Raw genomic sequence first — 21,137 nt, 5'->3', positions numbered from 1 at the left:
CACGGCTCTGCCAGACTTGGAAGCGACTTCATGTCTGTGCTTTCCCGTCCTCCTGTCTGAAATGGGGTTGCTACTCCCGGGGGCATGGGGAGGCTTAATTCAGCTCGGTTTGTAGATCCTTGGTTTTGGAAGGCCCTGTCTGAGTGCAGAGAATTGCTGAGAGATGACAGTTTTCTCTGGTACTAATTTACTAGGCACTTAGGTGACCTGAGCTGCAGTGAGGAGGTGGGTAACTTGGCTTGTGTCAGCGTCCTTATGCTGTGAAAGAATCTGAAAAGTGCCTTTACGTTCGACTTTCCTGTCCACCCACCCTGGAGGACAGCAGTGACTTGGGGAGTGAATGAAATGAGCACCAACTGTGCAGGCTGCTTCTCCAGAATCACGCAGGACTCTCCCCAGGAAACTCTCATAGGATGCTGACGAGGTCATTGCTTAATCGTTTCTCTTACATATTTAACAAAACAAGGTCCTCAAAGCGGAAGGAAGCGTTTCCCTGTCTTTAGCCAGCTCAGCTCCAGGAAAGCTGAACACACAGTATTTGGCTTTGGCCATTACGGGCTTTGAAACCTTTTCACGTTGTTCTTGGATTCTTGGTTTAGAAAAATAAATGGGCGACTGTCCCTCTTCTTTGGTGGGGCTGGGAAGTATCGGGCTGCCCAGCGTTGCAGTTGTACAAATCAGTGGGTACGTTTAGCCTTTCCTGCTAGGTTTTGCCTTCTAGTCTGCTTGTGTCTCCAAGCAGATGGGGAACGGGAAATGGCCAGGCCAGGCTTTTCCTGGCTGCTTGCTGGTGGGTCTTCAGATGACCCTTGTTTTCTTGTAGTCTTGGCCCTGTTAATGCTAACAAATCTTTGCTCCAGTGTCTTCCCTATAACAGCAGACTTGGATCCGATCTCTCACCTCAAGGCCTGGAAGTGCTTCCTTTAGGGTTTGAACACAGAAGGAAAGGCCTGAGACACTGAAAAATGGCTAGTGATTTTTGGGTGTCTGATTTAAGAGGTCTCCAAGAGACCTGACTCAGAGGCTGTGCAATCAGGTCCCTTTAAGGTGTCTCGGATTTGATAGCCACAATCAGGACTCATCTGGAAAAATCGTAGGCAACTGGGCCAAGTCTGAGAAACCTGTCTGCCCTTAGCGCCAAGGTCGCCAGTGCTGGCTATGGAATCCAGAAATGGGCTCCCGAGAGTTGGTAGGCAAACTAACCACCACACATTATGCTAAACTTCCCCTGACTCATCGCTAGGGGTACGAATCCACTGGAATAAAGGGCTAAGATGTTCACCACTTAATTTAATCTGTTAAACGGTGAAATAAACACTGAAGTTTAATGCCGTTTTCTTCCATCGCTCCCGGTATCTTTTTTGCAGTTACAAACATCCCAAAGCAGATGTAGAGCTATTTGAATGAACACAAAAAGAACAAGAGCACTTGTGGCACCTTAGAGACTTAAAAATTTGAGCATAAGCTTTCATGGGCTACAGCCCACTTCTTACGTTGTTTTCTAAGGGGATTCTAGTAAAGAAGCATTGCTAGCATGCATGTGCTTTGAGGTCTTAAAATGCATTTCACATCATGTCGAAGGAATCCTTTATCCCTGTCTTAGTGCATTGAACAAAGGATTGAGCTGAAGTCCTGAGAGACCTCGGGGACCTGAACTCACAGCCGCTGGCAGACCGGAGGCGTTGGTACACACAAACTGGAACCAAAACAAGAGTCTGTAGTTCACATCTCTGTGATGCAGATGTCTGGGTGCTAATGTCCTATTTCAATTCCCGTTCTATCCCTGCCTGGTTAACCCCTCCGCCCACCACTGGCCACCACTTGAAATAGGATCTCTGGTATTGACTGTACATGTTCCACTCGTGCAAACCTTTGGGGGCGTCAGGTTTCAGAGTGGCTTATTGCGATCTAGTTTAAACCGATTCCTAGTTGACTTCACTTAAACTGCAGTAAGTTGTTCTCGCAGCCCCTGGCACTGGTCTAACTGACTGGGGTTAGACTGGTGTAAGGTAAACCCAGCACAGCTCTGGGTGTAGTGACGCTTCTGTCTCGCCACGTGTCCCTCCTGAGAACTCCCTGCAGGGTGGTTCTTTTCACCCATTGCTGGGGATGGGGCAGAACCATTTTTGGCCAGGGGGAGTGGCCATGTGAAACTGACCAGGGTTGCATCAGTTTCACTCTCTTGCAGACCCCTGCAAGGGCTTAAAAGGGGTGGGGGTTGCTGGGCAGGGAATGTGGCCTGCCAATAGCCCTCGTGTGGAGGCGGTGAGCCTGTACTGCTTGTGTGAATGGGGATCTCCAAAGACATAAACAAACATTGACCTGACTGTCCCTCAGTTAAGAATTTCCCTTCCGAACGGCAGCGATGAAATAGTTCAGTCCTTCCGTCCTGCCCCCAGAGAGCCAGGGGGAGGGAGAGGAGAGGAGATAATGTGGCATTTCAGGCCACTTGCAGCTGCATTCAGGCTGCAAATGGGGCCTGAGCTTGTTGCTGCACAACAGAGAGCTCTTGAATCCTCCTGCCCCTTCCTAGAACAGGTCAGAGGCGCTGCCCCTCCGCCCGGCCCTTAGTACCACATGGTGCAACGCACGTTCCTATCCAGAAGCTGTTTGCTAGGTCTCCAGGAATGCGAGTGAGACATCTGCTAGGATTGCTGACTCACTCACTCAGCTGTAAGGATCCGGCTTTTTCTTTCACTCCGTGCCCCAATTTGTGCTTGTCAGCATGCTCCTTTCTAAAGCTCATCCACCAGTGAGGCTCGGGGCGCCGGCCTCTCTGCCTTCATGTGTGGGGGAATCGGAGCTCTTGGCAGGAAAGGGAGCGTGGCCTAGGAGGTGCATAGGCAAGTCGGACTCCCGGGTTCTGTTCCTTGCGCACCCTTGTGTGTGGTATGCAAGGCGGTTACTGGTCCATAAACTGGGGCTCAGTCCCTCTTGTAGGGCTGTTTGGGGCTTAGCAGAGTAATCGGTGCTTTCCTGCTGCACTCGGCTTCTGTACGATTGGAGCGGAAGGCAGCTCAGGCCAACCGAGTTCCTGTCTGAGATGTCCACCTCTGTAGTGTTGTATCTGTGCCGGGTGTTGATTCTTCCCCCTCTTGTGTTTCAGGAGAGTCGAGCCACTAGGATACTGTTCCTGGGCTCAGAACCAAGCCAAGAGCTGGTCAGTGGCGCGAAGGTTCTCGGATCCGCTGGGGTGCAGGGTGTGACCAGAATCCAGGCCATGACCAGCAGAGGAGCCGCCCGGCCGAATGGTCAGTCCCAAGCTAGTAAAATCTGTCAGTTTAAGCTGGTGCTGCTGGGCGAGTCTGCGGTGGGGAAGTCCAGTCTGGTGCTGCGCTTCGTCAAGGGTCAGTTCCACGAATACCAGGAGAGCACCATTGGGGGTAAGTGCTGTGCGAGGGCGCGGGGGAGTGCCTGGGGGGGGTAGACAGACTTCCCCACCGTCCTCTGGCGCTCCTGGCTTCCCTCGCTCCTCCCTTGATTAGCCGCTTCAGATCCTGTCGTGTCACTGGGAGCCGCCCAAGGCCTGTGGCACCTGCAGAGGGGCCCAAGTGAGTCGCAGGGATGAGGCTCAGTGCTCGTTGGCGTAATGAATCCATGCTCCTCCCAGAGTTCCCTGCAGCCTCGCTGCATGTAGAAGGATGCAGCTGTGACTTGCTGATGCTCCTGAAAGTCCCGTAGTGCGTGTGAGACGGGACAGCCAGTTCTCAGATCACGGCTGAGGCAAGATCGCCCACCGGATCTCGATGAATCGGTGGTGTGTCTGTAGAACGGGCAGTGAGGCATGAAGCAGGAGCTGACACCCGATCTCTGTTCACGTGTGTGCGCGTGTCACTGCCCCCTCTGTAAAGTGGGGACCATCTTTCCTTGAGAACTTGCAGTGGTGGAGGGCTGAGGAAGCGCTGAGTAATCACGAGGTGAATCCCCCAGGAGACGTGTTCCTGACTCCTTCAGCGCCCAGCAGTGGGGGAGGGAGAGCTCAGGGGTCTGAGCATTGCCCTGCTAAACCCAGGGCTGGGAGCTCAATCCTTGAGGGGGCCACTTAAGGAACTGGGATAAAAATCTGTCTGGGGATTGGGCCTGCTTTGAGCAGGGAGTGGGACTAGAACCTCCTGAGGCCCTTTCCAGCCCTGAGATTCTATGGTACCCGGGTTGCTCACCACCTGAGCGCTCAGGTAGAACCTTTTTGAATGTGTTTTGCTTTCTCTCCGCCTGCCTTCCCCTAGCCGGGGGTACTGAGAACACACTCACATGGCCACGCAAATCCACAGATGGCCGTTTGTGGGGAACTGGGAGCCAAGACTCCTGGCTCTGCTGCAGGCAAACACCGCCCCGTTGTATCCGGTTCCCTCCCTTTGCGAGGGGGATTTGAGGGCCAGTCGGTTTTGAAAGTCACGTGCAAAGCCTTTTTATTGAGGGGGGCTGCATGCCCCAAAAGCTGCAGGGAATGGAACCAGGCTCTTGAAGGCGAATGTCTTGGAAAGGAGCTAGGCTCCCACCTTAACACCAGAGGGTGCTGGGCTTCTCTGGAAACCAAGCCCCTTTTAACACGATTGCTAGTCCCTCTTGAAAACGTAGATCGCAGTATCCCACGCTAACTCATGTTGCATCCCACACGACGGCATCAGGATGTGCCAACCAGCCTGGGCACAAACACTGTTCCTATTTGGACGTGGCTGTATCCCCCATGTCTGATGGGGCGGGAGCCCCCAGCTTCTTGCAGAACACAGCACGGGCTTTTGTTTGCAGCCGCCATGTGCGCCGTCTCTTTGATCTCTAGATAAGCAGCTGTTGTGCACAGCAGGGTTTCAGCAATAGGGGGTGAATGTGAATGTCCAGACTTGAAATGATTAACCTGCTCCTGTGTGCCTAGAGAGGCAGGAGGCTCCAAGGTCCTAGATTCAGAGCCAGGAGACCTGCTGCACACCCTTGGGCAGTCACTTCCCCTCCCAGGCTTTGCTATCAGTCTCCTTAGCTTGACAGCTCGCCAGGGCAGGGCCTCTCTTGCCCTACGCAATGGGCTGAGTGCTACCGTACCACTGTCTCCTTAACTCTCCACAGCGGCGTTTCTCACACAGTCCGTCTGCCTGGATGACACAACAGTCAAGTTTGAGATCTGGGACACGGCTGGCCAGGAGCGATATCACAGTCTGGCCCCCATGTATTACCGGGGGGCACAAGCTGCCATTGTGGTCTATGACATCACCAACCAGGTACATTGGGAGTTCTCCCTTAGCTGTCTTGGTGCTGGAGGGAATGGGGAGTGGGGGGTGAAATTTGTCCCACTCTAGAAGGGAGGATGGTCTCAGGAGTAAGGCCAGGAGCTGGGAAACCTGGGTTCTGTGTCTAGCTTGGCCGCTCACGGCCCAGAACCTGGCAGGTCACTGACTTGACGCTGTCCTCTCCCGCATTTCCCTTCCAGGAAACATTTGCCCGAGCGAAGACATGGGTGAAAGAGCTGCAGCGGCAAGCCAGCCCCAACATTGTCATAGCCCTAGCAGGCAACAAGGCCGACCTCGCCAACAAGCGCATGGTAGAATATGAAGTGAGTAGCTGGGGTTTGTGGACTTGGCTAAGGTGTCCCAGCCCCCGGTCGCCACCTGAATTCAGCCCCTGGCCTTTGAAAGCCTCTTGGCATCTAGCTGCAGCAGCCCATGAGTCTCTCTGCTCTGGCCGGGGGTCGGCCAGCAAGCAGCTCGTGAGTCCGTTGAACACGTGCTCTGTCAGGTACTCCCAGAATCTGAGTGTGGGGGCTGCACAGGGAAGGGGGAGCAGACCCCTGGAATCTAATCCGCCCAGGAGCAGGGGTGTCCTGGCCATGTTGGCAGCTCCTCTGAGTGGCACAGGGGAGTTCTCCCCCCGCCGTTCGAGGTGGATCGCTGCTCCTGTCGGGCACCTAGCTAGGTCTGTTGGCACAGCCAAGCCCCTGCAGCAGCCTCTCGAAGCCTCCCAGAGAGCAGAGTTTGCTGCTTCCTGCCTCCAGCTCAGCTGGGGTTAAGGGTCCGTCTCTGGAGCCACTGGCTCGGCTGCATAGCAGAGGACCTCAGCCTCTTGTGTAGAGGCGGGACTGTCAGTGCCCGTAAAAGGGCCTCGTTGGTGAGTCTGGCTGCCACTCATCCTTCCCATGCCCTCCAGTCGGGAACCCCCCTCAACGGTGGAAATTGCATCTCTGTTACAGGAGGCACAAGCTTATGCAGATGACAACAGCCTATTGTTCATGGAGACGTCGGCCAAGACAGCGATGAATGTTAACGATCTCTTCCTGGCGATAGGTAAGGTGTGGGTGCGGCACGCACCAGGCTCCTGTCTTAGGAGCTCCGCACCGGGGGCTGCGCGAGGCACTTCCCATCGGCGCTCTGATTCCTCCAGTCCCTGTGGAGGTCTGGAGCTCCCCTTCCTGTCCTGCTCCAGTACCACAGGACTGGACGTGCCCGTGGTTCCTGAAGGCATTTGGGGTGGGGGAGGAGCTTTACTGCTCCATATTCAGTAGAGAAGCAAGCAGTGATCTGCCATCGGGCTCTGGCGCTGGGCTCAGTGTGGAGGCTCCATGCTGAAGCTGCATTAGCGCTGGCTGGCTCGGAGGGGACCCATGACTGCGCTCTCCACTGGGGAAGCGCCAGGCTAGTCTTTGCGGTTACAGGTTAGGCTGCTGGGTCTTTGTGCCCTCAGAGACCTTCCACATCCCTGAAACCTTGGCTGCTTCTCGCACCTCCAGGGCTACCTGGTTTCTGGGTGTCTTAGCACCTCAGGCTTTAGTGCCTTCAAATCCATGTGTGCAAACAAAAGGCCTGAGAGCTGCTGCTTGCACGGAATCTGCATCACCTGGGACGTTCCCAACTCTCCGCATCCATGGGAAGGCCCTTCTGTCCTGGGTGGCACCAGTAACGATTGGTCATGCAGCAGGACCCGCACAGGAGTGACTCCAGCCAGCAATCCTGGCACTGGCTAGCTCTCCAGGGCCACAGGGGACACAGCAGGACAGGAGCCGGGTTCCCTAGAAAGCAGAGTGGTGGTGGGGGAAGCAGGGAGGTGGCTCTAAAATCCAGATTTGAGTCTCAGAAATGGGCCATCTGAGAACCGGTCTGGGCAGAAGGTGGCTGGTGCCAGTGTCCCAGGGGGTAGGGAGGGGAGCTGCTCCTCTCCATCGGCCTTGCTCACTCTCCCCCTCTCCCCCCTCCAGCCAAGAAGCTGCCAAAGAGCGAGCCCCAGAGCACGGGTGGCGTGGCGGGACGGAACCGAGGGGTGGACCTCCACGAGCAGACCCAGCAGAACAAGAGCCAGTGTTGTAGCAACTGAAGGGTGGTGTTCAAGAGCGAGGCCGGCGCGAGACGACGAGCTAAGAGAGACCCTCCATTCCCACCCCCGTCCACCACACTTCACCTCCCCTAACACCGGCGCACCGACCCCCGGCTGAACCGAATCCCTCCCGGCGCCTCTAACTGCACTTTTTTAATGCTTCAGAACCACCGCCAGACATCTGTTCCCATCAGGCCAGTGACAGTGGAACCAGATCGACCGGGGACTTAACTTCCAAAAAACAAACTCTCTTCACTTTGTATTATAGGTGCAAATAGCTACCTAATTCTGCTTGTTCCCCATCTCCTTCTCCCAGCTAACTCCTCCCACCCCCCCACCCACCCCCTCTTTGCTTTGGTAAATCTGTGTTCTCGGTCCCATACCACCTGTCCTCTTCTACCGCCCCCCCCTTATTTAATGCTGGGGGGAGGGGCCCAAAGGAGGTGGAAACTTAATCCCTGTGGGTTTATTTTATGAAGAATAAGTTGAACGGGGACCTACAGAAAACACTGTTTTCTGAGGGTGTCTTTTGTGGGTTTACTCTTTAATTTTTCTCCTGTTCTCTTCCCCCCCCCCTTCTATTTCAATGTTTGGGGGTGGGGAGGGGGGAAGCTGCAGTGTCCTTGACTTCGTCCTGGGTGGCCTTTCCGGCAGTGATGGGGAACGGGGGGAAGTGCGGGGTTGGAATCCTGTGATCCAGCGGGGGGGCTGATTCTGGCTAGTGCTGATCGCTACACAGACGATTTCTCTGTAGATAAGTCTCAGTAGCAGGAATAGAATCGTGAAAATATCCGGTGCGAGCAGTGGCCAGGCCCCGTAATCCCATTGATGGTGGTAATGCCACGCTGATGCACCCAGCATCGTGTGCCGGGTGGATTCCATGGCTGTGTGGCAGATGGTCTCATTCATACTGACTTGGGTGGGGTGTCAAAACCACAAAGTTCCCACTGGGATACGTCTCTCGAGAGCTCCTGGGATTTTTATCCTTCCCCTCTCACCAGCCGCACCAGTTCTCTGGTTTGCACTTTAATCTCCAGTCTATCCCATTGAGCTCAGCTCACCTTGGGCGCGTTCGGTTTTTAAGCTATCTAGAGGGCTCCTGAGCCCCTGAGGGAGACTGGGGGGTGGGGGTCACCACTCTGAGCTCTGCTGCTCCCTCCACTAAGGGAACCCACTAAAGGTTTTATCTTCTGGGCTCCAGTCCGTTCCTGTGTTGGGTACACGGCCGAGCCCTGGCTGTGTGCTGGGAAACGGGGCTCGCGTTGTCTGTTACCCTGCAGGCCAAGTGGCTAGTCCGGCTCACTTCAGAATGAGGGTGTCCCTCCGTCCGGGGGGGGGCACTGAGCAGCAAACCTAGGGAGCTCCAAGTGGGACATGGGCCTGGGAGTCTGTGTTAGAGACGGGGTGAAGGAGAATGGGACCTGCCTTCCTTCCTGGCCTGGGAAAGGCGGGTGTCCTGTTTGCTGCCCCTTCCCCCATTGTCTGTCTAGCAGGGGCTGGAGGTGGGGAGGAGTCTGGGACACTGGAAGGACTCAGCTCCCCCCAAGGAAGAGGAACCTTGAGGTCCCTGTCGGCTCCACCTGCAGGTTCTCCTTGCATCAAATCACAGGCCAGTCTGCGTCCTCTCTGGACGCTGGGGGGGGGGGGGTCACTGCTCACAGGGGGTGTCTTCCGCTTCTCAGCCCCCCGCCTGCCCCAGCTGGTTCCACTGGGGGGTCAGACAGGCACCCAGCCTGCCTGCACACAGCCCCTGCCTATGTCGTGTCACACACTGAGCCCCCCTCCTGCCCCAGCTGGTTCCACTGGGGGGGGTCAGACCAGCACCCAGGCTGCCTGCGCACAGCCCCTGCCTATGTCGTGTCACACACTCGGCTCCACGCCTGCCCCAGCTGGTTCCGCTGGGGGGTCAGACCGGCCCCCAGCCTGCCTGCGCACAGCCCCTGCCTATGTCGTGTCACACACTCAGCCCCCCGCCTGTCCCAGCTGGTTCCGCTGGGGGGTCAGACCGGCCCCCAGCCTGCCTGCACACAGCCCCTGCCTACGTCGTGTCACACACTCGGCTCCACGTCTGAGGGCCTGTGAACACCAGCTCTCCCGTGCCAAGCAGCAGCAGCATTTTTATGGTGTCTGTCCCCAGTGCTTGGGCCTTCTGGGCTGCATGGGAAGCCTCTGGTGCAGTCCGGGAATAGCTGGTCCCAGCTGCTCTTAGCAGGAACCGGCTTCTTCCACAGGGGCTGCCTGTTGGGATGGTCTCCCCTGGGGCTTAATGGGCCGTAGCAGGTTCCAGACCAGTCCTGGGGCCCTGCCCAGATGCAGGGGGAAACCAGGGCCGGAGTCTCTTGCCTCTGGTTCCGAGTCGCCCTTGGGTGTGTTGCGACCTGCCGAGGATCCTTGATGCACCGTTTCCGCTGGCACTAGCTGCTGGCTTTTCTTAGGTGCCTCGGAGGCTGCCAGGGCCACAGGCTGAACTTGGCCTCTTGTGAGCAGGGGTAAAGGGAATCTCGCACGTCCCCCTGCACCTGGTCTCTGCATGAGCCACCTGCGGTGCTCTCGGTCCCGGCCCCTTCGCCGGTTCAGTCGTGATGGCCCCTTGGTGGTGCTGCTGCTCTGACTGCCCCCCGCGGGGGAGCTCCTGCCTTGCTGAGGTGAGGATGCTGCCCTGGGCGTGTGTTGGGGTGGGAGGGTGGCTTTGAAGTGGGATCTCTCCAAGGGGGAGCTGTGATGCCCTCCCTCAGCACTAGCCAAACTAGAGCCCCAGCGTCTTCAGGAAGCAGCTCCTGGCCCTGTCTTGTCTCGTCTCGTATTGTCTGGGTCAAATTGAGCTGAAGCAGAGACAGCTAGGCAGGGGAGGCATCGGGCAGCCCGGGGGGGAGGGGGAGGAATTGCTCGGGAAGTGGCTGGGAGGCTGTTAGCTTTTCCCAGCCCCCCTTGCTGAATTGGGCTGTGCGTGGGGGCCCTTAGGGCCAGGAGGCCTTTGGGAGGGCTGAAGGGTGACTTGGCCTTGTGGGTATTTGGTTCTTTTCTTCTCTGATCCCTGCAGTGATGTGACACGTAACTTCCCCTGCCACTAGCACAAGGGCCTTGTTGGAGATTTCAGGCTGCACTTGTAACGTACGGGGGGGGGGGGGCTCTGTCCTTGCTGGAAAGACTTTTTCTGCTCGGTGGAGAGACTCCACTGACCTGTGTGACAGCCACGAGCATCTACCCCACTGGCTGCTGGCAAAGCCGGGACGCCCCGAGCCTGTGTCCCCACCCCTCTTGCAGGAGTGGGGGTGGTTTTCTGGCTAAATCCCTGGACCAAATTGAGACACTGCAGCTTTTGAAAGCCCCTCCTGCCCCCCCCATCCTGCTTGCCTTTTTTTCTGATCAGTTTTTTTGCTTTGAGAAAGCTCCTCCGTCGCATAACATAACAATCATGGTAACAGAATTCAGCTGCTGATTTACCAATGTATTTAATGTAAGTAAAAAAAAAAAAAAATCAGTGTATTAAATGGAGCTGCTGTTTGGTTGTGTCTGAAGGTAACTTGGGGGGGGGGGGCTGGGTGAATCTGGGGGATCAGTTCTCAGAACCCGCTCTCACCCCCGGCTCTGGCTCCTCTTCTCTGGCTGGGGGCAGGGGAGGGGATTGTTTCTAAACCCTAAGCCAGCCAGGCTGTCGATTTGTGAAAATCTGCTGCCTCTCAGCCTCTGTCCACAGACCCCAGGGACAGAGGTGGGGGAACAGCTGCGATTTTAACTTGCCTATCCTGGGCCTCCCCGTCTGTGCTCGTGGCCGGCCAGTGAGGCAAAGGGGAATGACCCTGGGTGCCCAAAGGGAGCTCCCCTGCCTGTGAGCCCAGCTCCCCCAGCGAGGGGGCACTGAGCCCAGGGGGGTGAGGATGCCCTATGGCTGTTGCAGAGCTGCTCCCCCATCCTTCCCCCCCCGGTCCTTTCAGGATGGGGGTGCCTGGAGCACAGGTCAGGCTTGTCCTTTGCCCAGCTGGTCAGCAGAGGGTGCAGCTGAGCAGCCTGTAAGCCGAAGCTCATGGCTGGCAGGGCTGGGCCTGGCCTGGCACCGGCTTAGGGGCGGTCACTGGATTTGTCGAGGTGCCGTTGGATGGGGGCGAGCACCCCCTGCTCGCACACTGGCCTGGTCTGAGCCCAGCACCCACCTGCACCTACTTTGAGGTGGATTCCTGGGCTGGGGCGTGCTCCCCCCATGCCCAGCAAGCACAGGTGGCTGCCCCTCTGGGGGGTGATAGACCAGGGGGTTCAGCCAGGCCACCTGAAGCCCCTGCCGAGGGGGTGGGGGTGTGACTGGCAGGAAACTGGCTCTAGCGTGCGGCCAGGCCGGGCTATGGACGTGCTTCTCGGGACCTGAGAGATGTGAGGTTAACGCTGGAGGGGACGGGCCTGTCTGATGGGCACCAGCTCTTCAGGCTGGAGGTGGTCAAGCAGCCTCTTTCCTGGGCTCTAGCCACCTCTGCTCCGAACTCCCCTTCCCTGGGGGTGACCAGCTGGAGCCTGGAGGGTGACTGCCCAGTGCACCCGGTCCCTGTTGATAAATGGAGCAAGTGGCTGCCTCTCTGCCCATCTGCCCCTGCCTGATAAGAGCTGGGCTGATGACACCGCCCCCAGATGCAGAGTTAAATCAACAAGTGCCAGGAGGGGTCAGCTTGGGTCGTGGGAGGTGAGGGAGCTTGTGACTTCTCTGCGGCTGGGGTGAGTCCAGGTCAGAAGCGGGGGGCAAGTCCTGTGCGGCCATGGGCCTGAGGCTGGGCGTGATTGGTACCTGCCTGGCAGCCTTAGCACTGGGCTGAGGAGCTTGTCCTAGGGCAGGGGCTGAGATTCACGATGGGGGCCCCAGGGCTGTGCCTTCCCAAGGGCAGCCAGTGCCAGCAGAGCCCCTCTGCCCTGTTCTGCCTGGCTGGTTCTCACGGGCTGGTGCCAGGAGGGAGGGAGGGGCTGGGCCTCAGAAAAGGAAGCAAACGGGACTGTAATTAGCTGGTTCCTGGCCAAGGTTTTGCAGGCCCAGCATGGGGTGGGGGGAAGGGAAGGGTGATGGCTTTGCACCCTCTCACCAGTGTGGTAACAAGCGGGGGCCCTGGGCTGCCCCCTCAGCAGGGCCTGAGGCTCGGTATGCTTGGCATTTGACAAACTGGGCAAGGCACCTTCTTGCAGCTCTTCTCTTCCTGTGTGTGCTGGGGGGGGGGGGGTTTGGAGACTAGGGGGGAGGTGGGAAATAGAATCTGCTCCTTCCCAGCTCTCACCTGCACTGTGCCACCCTGAGAAACGTTCTCAGGCGGCGAGTGCTGGCCGAGGCTGGGTGCTGCCTCGAGCTTGGGCAGGGCAAGGGGCCCCCAGAAGGCTAGTTCTGCTCGATGGCTGGCTGGGAACAGCTGTCCCTATGGAGCTACCCACTCCCCCCATCTCCCCTGCATGAAGACTTTCCTCTGGCTGCAGAAGCCATTCACTTGCAGGTGGGGTGGGGGGTGCAGGTTGTAGGGTAGCTGCTCCCCACACGGCTGGGGTTGAGCGAGGGAATTGCTGCCCCTTGCCAGCTGCTGGGGGGGTTCCTGAGTGTGAACTGCGCTGGCAGGGGTATGGCCCCAGGAGAGATGGCTGATGGAGTCTTGCACTGAGAGGTCATGGGTTCAAAGCCAGCTGACGGTAGCACTTGCCAGAGTTTGCTCCTGTTTCGTGGCCATGCTGGGTCTGTCTCTGGTTTCCAGGGGTTGGACCTACACAGCAAAATGTGTCTCTACAACTGGCAATAACTAGCACCACCCCCCTCCTTCCCCTGGGGTCTGGGCCTGTACAGGGACTGGTCTGGTTCCCAGTTGAAGTTAGAGCAGTCTCAGGGCTGCTCTAATGTACCCTGCTGGGATGTGCAGCACAGCTATAGGGTGGAGCCCTCTATCCCAGGGCTAGTACTCTATGCCTATGACAGAACCCCCTGCGCAGGGGCAGGGGGCTGTAAGTACCTTGATGCTGTTGCAGCAGGGTCCCAGGACCTTAGCCCAGGGCAAGCTCCTGCATTACATTCCCAGCGATGAGCAGCCCCGGGGCGGGGGTGGGGGCAGGATTAGGCTGTAGGTGAATGTCAGTGGGATATTTCATGGTGGGAAGATGGTACCTGCCTCCGCTCCTTCCTGTAGCCATAGGGTGACCAGACAACCAGTGTGATGGGGCTGGGGGGTAATAGGAGCCTCTATAAGAAAAAGACACAAAAATCAGCCCTGTCCCTATTAAACGCCCCCCTCCCCCGGGGGCCGGGGCTCAGGGTGACAGGCCCGGGGACGCTACCCCGCCCTCGCCTCTTGCGTGGGAACCAGGAGCCACGTGCTGCGCCCCCGCCGGGCCCCGCCTCCCGAGCGCGGCCTCTGGCCCTTTAAATCGCCGCTTCCCCCCTCCAGGGGGCGGGGTTCGGCTCCATCCCTGATGTCACTCGCCGAGGCCACGCCCTCCCCTGCCTTAAAGGGGCAGGCTCGGGGCAGGGGGCGGGTGACGGGCGCGGTGACGTTCCTTCCCCGCGCTCACAGGTGGGAGAGGCGGGGCGCATGGGGGACTCGTGGGGTAATTGCGGGGGGTTGCAGTGGGGGGTGCTCTATGGGGGGTAGCACTGGGGGCTTGTGGAGGGTTGTAGGGGTGCAGAGGGTTGCTCTGGGGGGGGTGCCTGGGGGCTGGGGGGTACATGGAGGGGTGCTCTGGGGGCAGGGTGCTCAGGGCGGGGGCTGCCTGGAGGCTGGGGGGCTCATGGAGGGTTGCAGGGGGGGTGCCGGGTGTGTGTGTGTAGAGAGTTGCACTGGGGGAGGGTGCTCTAGGGGTGTGTGCCTGGGGGGTATATGGAGGGTTGCAGTGAGAGCAGGGTGCTCTGGGGGGGTGTGCCTGGAGGCTGGGGGGCTCATGGAGGGTTGCAGGGGGGGTGCCTGGTGTGTGTGTGTAGAGGGTTGCACTGGGGGGAGGGTGCTCTAGGGGTGTGTGCCTGGGGGATATATGGAGGGTTGCAGTGAGGGCAGGGTGCTCTGGGGGGGTGTGCCTGGAGGCTGGGGGGCTCATGGAGGGTTGCAGGGGGGGTGCCGGGTGTGTGTGTGTGTAGAGGGTTGCTCTGGGGGGTGCCTGGGGGCTGGGGGGTACATGGAGGGGTGCTCTGGGGGCAGGGTGCTCTGGGGGGGTGTGCCTGGAAGCTGGGGGGCTCATGGAGGGTTGCAGGGGGGGTGCCGGGTGTGTGTGTGTAGAGGGTTGCACTGGGGGGAGGGTGCTCTAGGGGTGTGTGCCTGGGGGGTATATGGAGGGTTGCAGTGAGGGCAGGGTGCTCTGGGGGGGGGTGTGCCTGGAAGCTGGGGGGCTCATGGAGGGTTGCAGGGGGGGTGCCGGGTGTGTGTGTGTAGAGGGTTGCACTGGGGGGAGGGTGCTCTAGGGGTGTGTGCCTGGGGGGTATATGGAGGGTTGCGCTCGGGGGGTGTTGGGGGGTGTTCTGGGACTCCCTGGAACCCCAGCTGTACATTGTTCCTTCCCTAGTGGGCACTACGGAGCATCTGGGGGCAGGGCAGTACGTGGTTCCCTTCTTCCACCTGTTCTGGGTGCCCCCAGGCAGGGTCCGCACAGGGATTTACACCCCACGTCGTGCCCCCTCTTCCTCCTCCATGTGCAGTGCCCAGTTGTATGGGGTGCCTGGTCCCCAAGCATTTGGGGGTCTCCAGGAGATCAAACTGCTTGGGGCTTCAAACTCTCATGCCATCCCCCAGCTGGCTGATGGGAGCAGGTGCCCCCATGGGTGTTGGCGGGGATGGTTCCGGGGGGGTGACTCTATCTGGACTGATCGGGTCCAAATTCCGCTGTGCTCCCAGTCCCTCCTCCCCCATCTGACTTGCAGCTGGTGAATCTTTAGTGGTTATTTTCCATTTGAGGGGCAAGCCCAGCTCTGACTCTGGCCGATCCAAGCACCTGCCTGCAGCCCGGTTTCTCTTTCATCCGGTTCAGAAAGAAGTCGCTGTCGCAGTGACTAGATCCCAGGGCCGGGGCGGCTGCATCCAGCCAGGAGTTTGGGCAGGTTCCTAAATCAGCTGGATCCTGTGGTGCGGGATGCCCAGAACTGGGTGTTGACTTGTCCACCTGCCTCGTCCCCATCCTGACAAGGATCTGTGTGTTCGCCCCTCGGGGGCTGTTTGAACACAGTGTTAAGGGCGGGGGTGGTGGTAAATCCAGACTGGCTCTCGCTGTTGGTCTGTGCTGCGCCATGGTCCCTCCCCTGGGGGGTTGGAATGGAAGAGCGAGACCCAGCTGGGGAACAGGCACCGCTACCATCCCCAGGGATTTCGAATCCCTCCCTTGTCACTAAGGCGAGGGGAACAGTTGAGAGCAAGTCCCTCCCACACCCCGCGGGCTCAGAAAATGAGGCCTGAACAGTCTAGGAAAATACAGCCCGAGCGGCTGCATCAGGCAGGGCCTAAGCCAGGAGCTCTGCCAAGGGCTTGGCTGCCCGTTCCGGCCACTGGCTAAATGTCCTGCCTTCCTGAACGGCGGTTCCGCTCTGCGCCCAGCTTCTCCGGTGCGGGTGGGAGGATCAGCCCGAGCCAGCCGCATCCTGCCCCGGCCCTTTGCTGACTGTTCTGGGGGCTCCGGCTAGGACGTGGCTCCTGGCCGCTGGCCTCAGGTTTGAGCTGGGACCCCCCGGCAGAGCTATGCTCATCGCTGTGGGATCTGGGGTCCCTGCACCTGCGAGGAGGAAGCTGCTGCGTGTGTCACCCCCAGAGGGACTGGTCCTGCCTTGCCTGCTCGGGTGTCTCTGGGGTTCGTGGGTTGGGGACAAGGTCGTTTATCTCTTGTTCTTTCGCTCCCTGCACAGGTCTGGCGGAGATGCTGCTGCTCAGACCCATTGTGAGAGGACCCTGGGTCCTCCAGAGAACGCCTAGGTATGAGAGAGAGTGCAGAAATCACTACAACCCCCCTGCTGCTCCCGCACTGGGCCCCCCAACACCACTCCGCTGGTGAACCTCAACCCTGCCCTGCAGCCCCCTGCTAGCCCAGTTCCTGCCTCCCGCAGTTCTGCCGGTGTCCCTCACAGCCCAGCCCTGGGCTCCCCCCCCACCCCAGTTCTGCCGGTGCCCCTCACTGCCCAGCCCTGGGCTCCCCCCCGCTCTGCCAGTGTCCCTCACTCCTGACCCACAGTCCCTGCTAGCCCAGCCCTGGGCTCCCCTCCCCAGCTCTGCTGGTGCCCCTCACTCCTGAGTCGCAGCCCCCTGAGATCGCAAGGGGAAAAGGGGAGGAGGGAGCTAGTGTGAATTTCCTTTGGGATTCCCTTTAGGGCAGCTGCCGTTTTGACACCTTGCCAGGATTTTGCAGAATCACCCAGCGGCTCTGATCTGATCTGGGTTGTAATCTAATCTCTGCGGTCCCCCTGCAGCCAGCTCGCAGCCCCACGCAGCCCAAGCCAGAGGGGTTTTATCTGGCGGGGGAGATCCCTTTATGGCTCTGTGGCTGGCGTTATCTTATCAGACCTGTGGCAGGGGAACAGTGGGTTAATGTTCAACCAGCTGCTGGACTGGGAGGGAGCCCATGGACCGGCTGCCGAAAGCTGCTCCCAAAGGGAACCCCTCACGGGCCAGAGGGCGCCCGGGGCTGGAGGCTGAAATGCAGCCACCTCTGGGGTGGCAGGCGGCGGCTGTTTAACAGTCGCCTAGCAAAGGAAGTGAACAGGACTCCTGGGTCGGGCTGAAATTACAGGTGGTGTTTTAGGGAGGCAGAATGTCATTAGCTGGGTTGGAAGCAGGCCAGGAAGGCAGGGGAGGGGGAGAGGGCCCCTTGCTGAGCACCACCATGCAGCACAGTACCCCCTAGTGCCACAGTGGGGTCAGCCCTGTGGAGAGAGTGCCCCCTGCTGCACAGCCGGTAGATGGCAGGCGAGCAGCACTGGTGCCCAGAGTGTCCCGTAGATGGCAGGGAGATCGCTGGGGGATTTTTGCCCTCACTGGAGTCCTGGTTTCTCCCCCAGATTGGTAGCTGTAGCCTGGGGGTCCCACCCACAAGCCTGTGCTGCCTGGACCCCCTCCCGCACTCATGGCACCTGCAGCCCAGGCGATGGCAGCTGGAGATGGAAGGTCACTGCCATGGGGGCTCTGCTGGGCCTGGGCGCAGGCTTGGCCTATGGAGATCACCGCAGACGGGTGAGGAAGGAGCTGAGACCGGCATCATGGGGTCGGCGGCTCCCCGGAGCCTCCGTGGAGGGGGAGGGGCCCGTGCTGTGGGGAGAGGGGTGGAAACAGTGGGTGGGGAGGCAGAGGGGGCTGGTGCTCAGCTCTCTGCCTCAGGGCACGAAGGTGGCTTGAGAGCTGGATGGGCACCTTGGGGAAGGAAGCATGGTCTAGTGGTCAGAGCTGGGGGGACTGGGAACCAGGATTCCTGGGTTCTCTCCCCAGCCTGGGAGGCGAGTAGGATATAGTGGTTAGAGTGGGGGGGCGGGGGCTTAGGAACCAAGACTCCTGGGTTCTCTCCCTGGCCCTGGGAGGGGAGTGAGATCTAGGGGTTAGAGCGGGGGGGCTGGGAGCCAGGACTCCTGGGTTCTCTCTCCAGCTCTGGGAGGTGAATGGGATATAGTGGTTAGAGCAGGGGAAGCTGGGAGCCAGGATTCCAGGGTTCTCTCCCCAGCTCTGGGAGGGGAGTGGGGTCTAAGGGTTAGAGCAGGGGGGCTGGGAGCCAGGATTCCGAGGTTCTCTCCCCAGCTCTGGGAGGGGAGTGGGATCTAGTGGTTAGAGCGGGGAGAGAGGATTGGGAACCAGGACTCCTGGTTCTGCTCCCATTTCTGCCCCTGATGTGCTGCATAGCCTGGGGTGCATCCCTTCCCCCCCTCAGAGGCCTGCAGTGGATGTTGGCGGACGCACACTCGAGCCCCTCTCCTCGTCCCTGCAGGCAGCGGAGGCCGAGCCGAAGGCCGAGGCCGTGTCTGGGGCGCCGTACCCCGTGTTCACCCGCCAGGAGGTGGGGCAGCACCGCAGCCTGGCTGAGCGGGTCTGGGTGACCTACGGAGGCGAAGTCTTCGACATCACTGACTTTGTGGAGCTGCATCCGGGGGGCAAGAGCAAGATCCTGCTAGCAGCGGGGGGCGCCCTGGAGCCCTTCTGGGCCATGTACGCCATGCACAGCCAGGAGCACGTGCTAGAGATTCTGCAGGCCTACAAGGTGGGGGAGCTGAGCCCCGAGGAGCAGAGCCAGCCCAGCCAGGGGGACCCCTACTCCGGGGACCCCCCTCGGCACCCCGCCCTCAAAGTCAACAGCCTCAAGCCCTTCAACGCAGAGCCGCCGGCCGAGCTGCTGACCGAGAACTACCTGACGCCCAACCAGCTGTTCTTCAAACGCAACCACCTGCCGGTGCCGGCCGTGGACCCCGCCAGCTACCGGCTGCAGCTGGAGGGGCCGGGGGGCCGGGTGCTGGCGCTCTCTCTGCCTGAGCTCAAACGCCGCTTTCCCAAGCACGAGGTGACGGTGACCCTGCAGTGCGCCGGGAACCGCCGGTCGGAGATGAGCCGCGTCCGGCAGGTGAAGGGGCTGGAGTGGGGGGTGGCAGCCATCAGCACAGCCTGCTGGGGCGGCGTCCGGCTCCGGGATGTCCTGGCGCATGCCGGCTACGGGGAGGAGGAGGAGGCCGAGGAGCAGCACGTCTGCTTCGAGGGCCTGGATAAGGACCTGAGCGGGGTGGCCTACGGTGCCTCCATCCCCTATCGCACGGCCATGGGCCGCGAGGCCGACGTGCTGCTGGCCTACGAGATGAACGGCGAGGAGCTGCCGCGGGACCACGGCTACCCACTGCGGGTGGTGGTGCCGGGCGTGGTGGGCGCCCGCAGCGTTAAGTGGCTGGGTCGGGTCTCTGTGAGCCGGGAGGAGAGCCCAAGCCACTGGCAGCGGAATGACTACAAGGGCTTCTCGCCCGCCGTGGACTGGGACACGGTGGATTTCACCACAGCGCCCGCCATCCAGGAGCTGCCTGTCCAGTCAGCCATCACGGAGCCCACGCCGGGGGCCGCCGTCCCGCCCGGGGAGCTGACAGTCAAGGGCTATGCCTGGAGCGGGGGCGGGCGCGGCGTGGTGCGCGTGGACGTCTCGTTAGACGGCGGCCGGACGTGGCGCGTGGCCGAGCTGATGGGTGAGGAGCAGCGGCCGGGCCGGTCCTGGGCCTGGCGCCTGTGGCAGCTCACGGCCCCTGTCCCCCCCGACGCCGCAGAGCTGAACATCGTCTGCAAGGCCGTGGACGCCAGCTACAACGTGCAGCCTGACACGGTGGAGCCCATCTGGAACCTGCGGGGGGTGCTGAGCAATGCCTGGCACCGTGTCCGCGTCACCGTGGCTGAGGATTAATGGGGGAGGGGGGTGTCAGGTCCTGGCCGCTCAGTGGCCACCAATGGCCTGCAGAAGCACGGGGAGGAGGGCAGGGGAGACATGCAGCCCTCCCCAGTGCCCTCTGCCCCCTTCCCGGATGGATCGAGATGGGTGGCTGAGTCGGGGAGGGAGTCCCTGAAACGGATCCACCCAGCCCCAAGGGGGGAGCTTGGAGAGGACGATTTAGGGACAGCCCCTCCCGCCCCTCCAGGGCTCCCTTCCCGTGGGCCTGGCCTGGGAACGATCCTCTCTTGGGAGGGGTCTGATGAGCAGCGACCCCCAGGGAGGAGGCGGGGGGACAGCCAGGCTGGCCCCAGGGTGAGCTAGGAGCCAGGGCTGTGGCCCTTGGTGAGATGAGTTTGGTGGGTCTCGGCCTAGTTCCCACGAGGGTGGGGGAGTGGGGCCTTAGCACTGAAATACCATTCCCGCTCGCCCCAAGTGGCCCCTCGATGGCGAGCCCCCCTTCCTCCCCGCCCGCCAGACTGGCCTGCGGGGACGGAGCTTATCCCAGGGGCAGGGAGAGGAAGCAGTTCCTGGCCTGGGGCCAGGATGGCAGCGCCCAGTTGTCCCGCTGGTGCCGTTGTTCCTGCCCACGTCCCCCCACATTAACCCAGCGTAAAATCCTCTCCCCCTTCTGGCAGCTGTCCCCTTCTCCCCATCTGCCCTTAGTGCCCGTGCCAGCCTGTGCTCCTCCGCCTGCCTTCAGCACGACGTGCCTTCTGGTTCGGAGCCCGTTCATCCTCTGCTCCCCGGCACTGCCCCCGCACTCACCTCCCTCCTGCCGCATAGCTGGCCTGTTCGCCGACCGATCCACCGCGTCTCGGCCTGAGCCCTTCCTCTGCTCGGGGCAAACACCTCGGCTCTTCCCGTCCCATCCCTGGTGCTGTTCCAGGCCGGGCCAAAGTCCGATTGCTTTACAGCTGCAGCGAAGTGTCAGACGCAGGCAGCTGTAAAGATTGTGCCGTATTTATGGACTCGTCTCGTTAATTTACAGGGCAGCTGGCTACCCACCAAGGCTTTGTGGGGTTAACTGTTGCCTGGGGTCAGGCTGAGGATAAAACCCTGGTGGAAGTCAGGGGTCCCTGATCCGAGTTCTCCTCGCAGCAGGAGCTGAGCATGAGTCTGACGAGCTCATGTCCGGGCATGGGAATGATCTGACTTCTAAACAGATCAAACCACCCCAGCCATGCTGCCTAGCCTGGCTCTGCTGGTGCCATCTGCCTTGAGCTGGGATCAAGAGGCGGGTGAGGGGATTTTCCTCTGATTCCCCCCACTAGGAAAATGCTACATAAATGTCCCCTGTGCTGTGGTCAATATCAGTCTGCTGAGATGTTAAAAGCCGTACGCTGGCTGGGGATTCTCCACCAGGATGTGCGGCTTCCACAGAGTTCAACTTTTTTCCCCCAGGAAAATTTCAGGGTTTTTTCCCCTGACACTTTTCAATTTTCTGTTGAGAAAATTTTTAAATAAAATCTTTTGTCTGAGGCTGA

The 21,137-nt window shown here is 60.0% G+C and overlaps 2 protein-coding genes across 8 annotated transcripts in view; both read left to right on the top strand.

Moving 5' to 3' along the window:
* RAB5B (RAB5B, member RAS oncogene family) overlaps positions 1 to 10,791 on the top strand; it is an 18,422-nt gene extending 7,631 nt beyond the window's left edge. For both annotated transcript variants that reach the window (XM_050924744.1, XM_050924745.1), the window contains 5 exons: positions 3,107 to 3,383; positions 5,062 to 5,213; positions 5,423 to 5,545; positions 6,179 to 6,272; positions 7,181 to 10,791. In XM_050924744.1, coding sequence (XP_050780701.1) covers positions 3,221 to 3,383; positions 5,062 to 5,213; positions 5,423 to 5,545; positions 6,179 to 6,272; positions 7,181 to 7,296 — 648 coding nt within the window. In that variant the 5' untranslated portion in view covers positions 3,107 to 3,220 and the 3' untranslated portion in view covers positions 7,297 to 10,791. The remainder of the gene's footprint in view (positions 1 to 3,106; positions 3,384 to 5,061; positions 5,214 to 5,422; positions 5,546 to 6,178; positions 6,273 to 7,180) is intronic.
* Positions 9,855 to 21,137, top strand: SUOX (sulfite oxidase). 6 transcript variants are annotated; one of them, XM_050924716.1, is made up of 5 exons: positions 13,702 to 13,807; positions 15,700 to 15,717; positions 16,124 to 16,190; positions 17,270 to 17,441; positions 18,184 to 21,137. In XM_050924716.1, exons 1-5 carry the CDS (start codon positions 13,717 to 13,719, stop codon positions 19,624 to 19,626), a joined length of 1,791 nt encoding a protein of 596 aa, XP_050780673.1. In that variant the 5' UTR covers positions 13,702 to 13,716; the 3' UTR covers positions 19,627 to 21,137. The 6 variants fall into 6 exon arrangements, with proteins under 6 accessions (XP_050780669.1, XP_050780668.1, XP_050780671.1 ...); XM_050924712.1 differs by lacking the exons at positions 13,702 to 13,807; positions 15,700 to 15,717 and adding an exon at positions 9,855 to 9,941; XM_050924711.1 differs by lacking the exons at positions 13,702 to 13,807; positions 15,700 to 15,717 and adding an exon at positions 11,830 to 11,997.

Source organism: Gopherus flavomarginatus, chromosome 16, assembly GCF_025201925.1.
Source record: "Gopherus flavomarginatus isolate rGopFla2 chromosome 16, rGopFla2.mat.asm, whole genome shotgun sequence".
Lineage (NCBI taxonomy): Eukaryota > Metazoa > Chordata > Testudines > Testudinidae > Gopherus > Gopherus flavomarginatus.
Note: the sequence above shows the minus strand (reverse complement) of the source record. Positions and strands in the feature narration are given on the sequence as shown.

Coding starts and splice junctions, on each gene's coding strand:
- SUOX (XM_050924716.1), top strand. CDS start 13,717: ATGTCACTCGCCGAGGCCACGCCCTCCCCTGCCTTAAAGGGGCAGGCT. Junction 16,191..17,269: donor GTCCTCCAGAGAACGCCTAG/GTATGAGAGAGA, acceptor TTTCTCCCCCAG/ATTGGTAGCTGTAGCCTGGG. Junction 17,442..18,183: donor ATGGAGATCACCGCAGACGG/GTGAGGAAGGAG, acceptor TCGTCCCTGCAG/GCAGCGGAGGCCGAGCCGAA.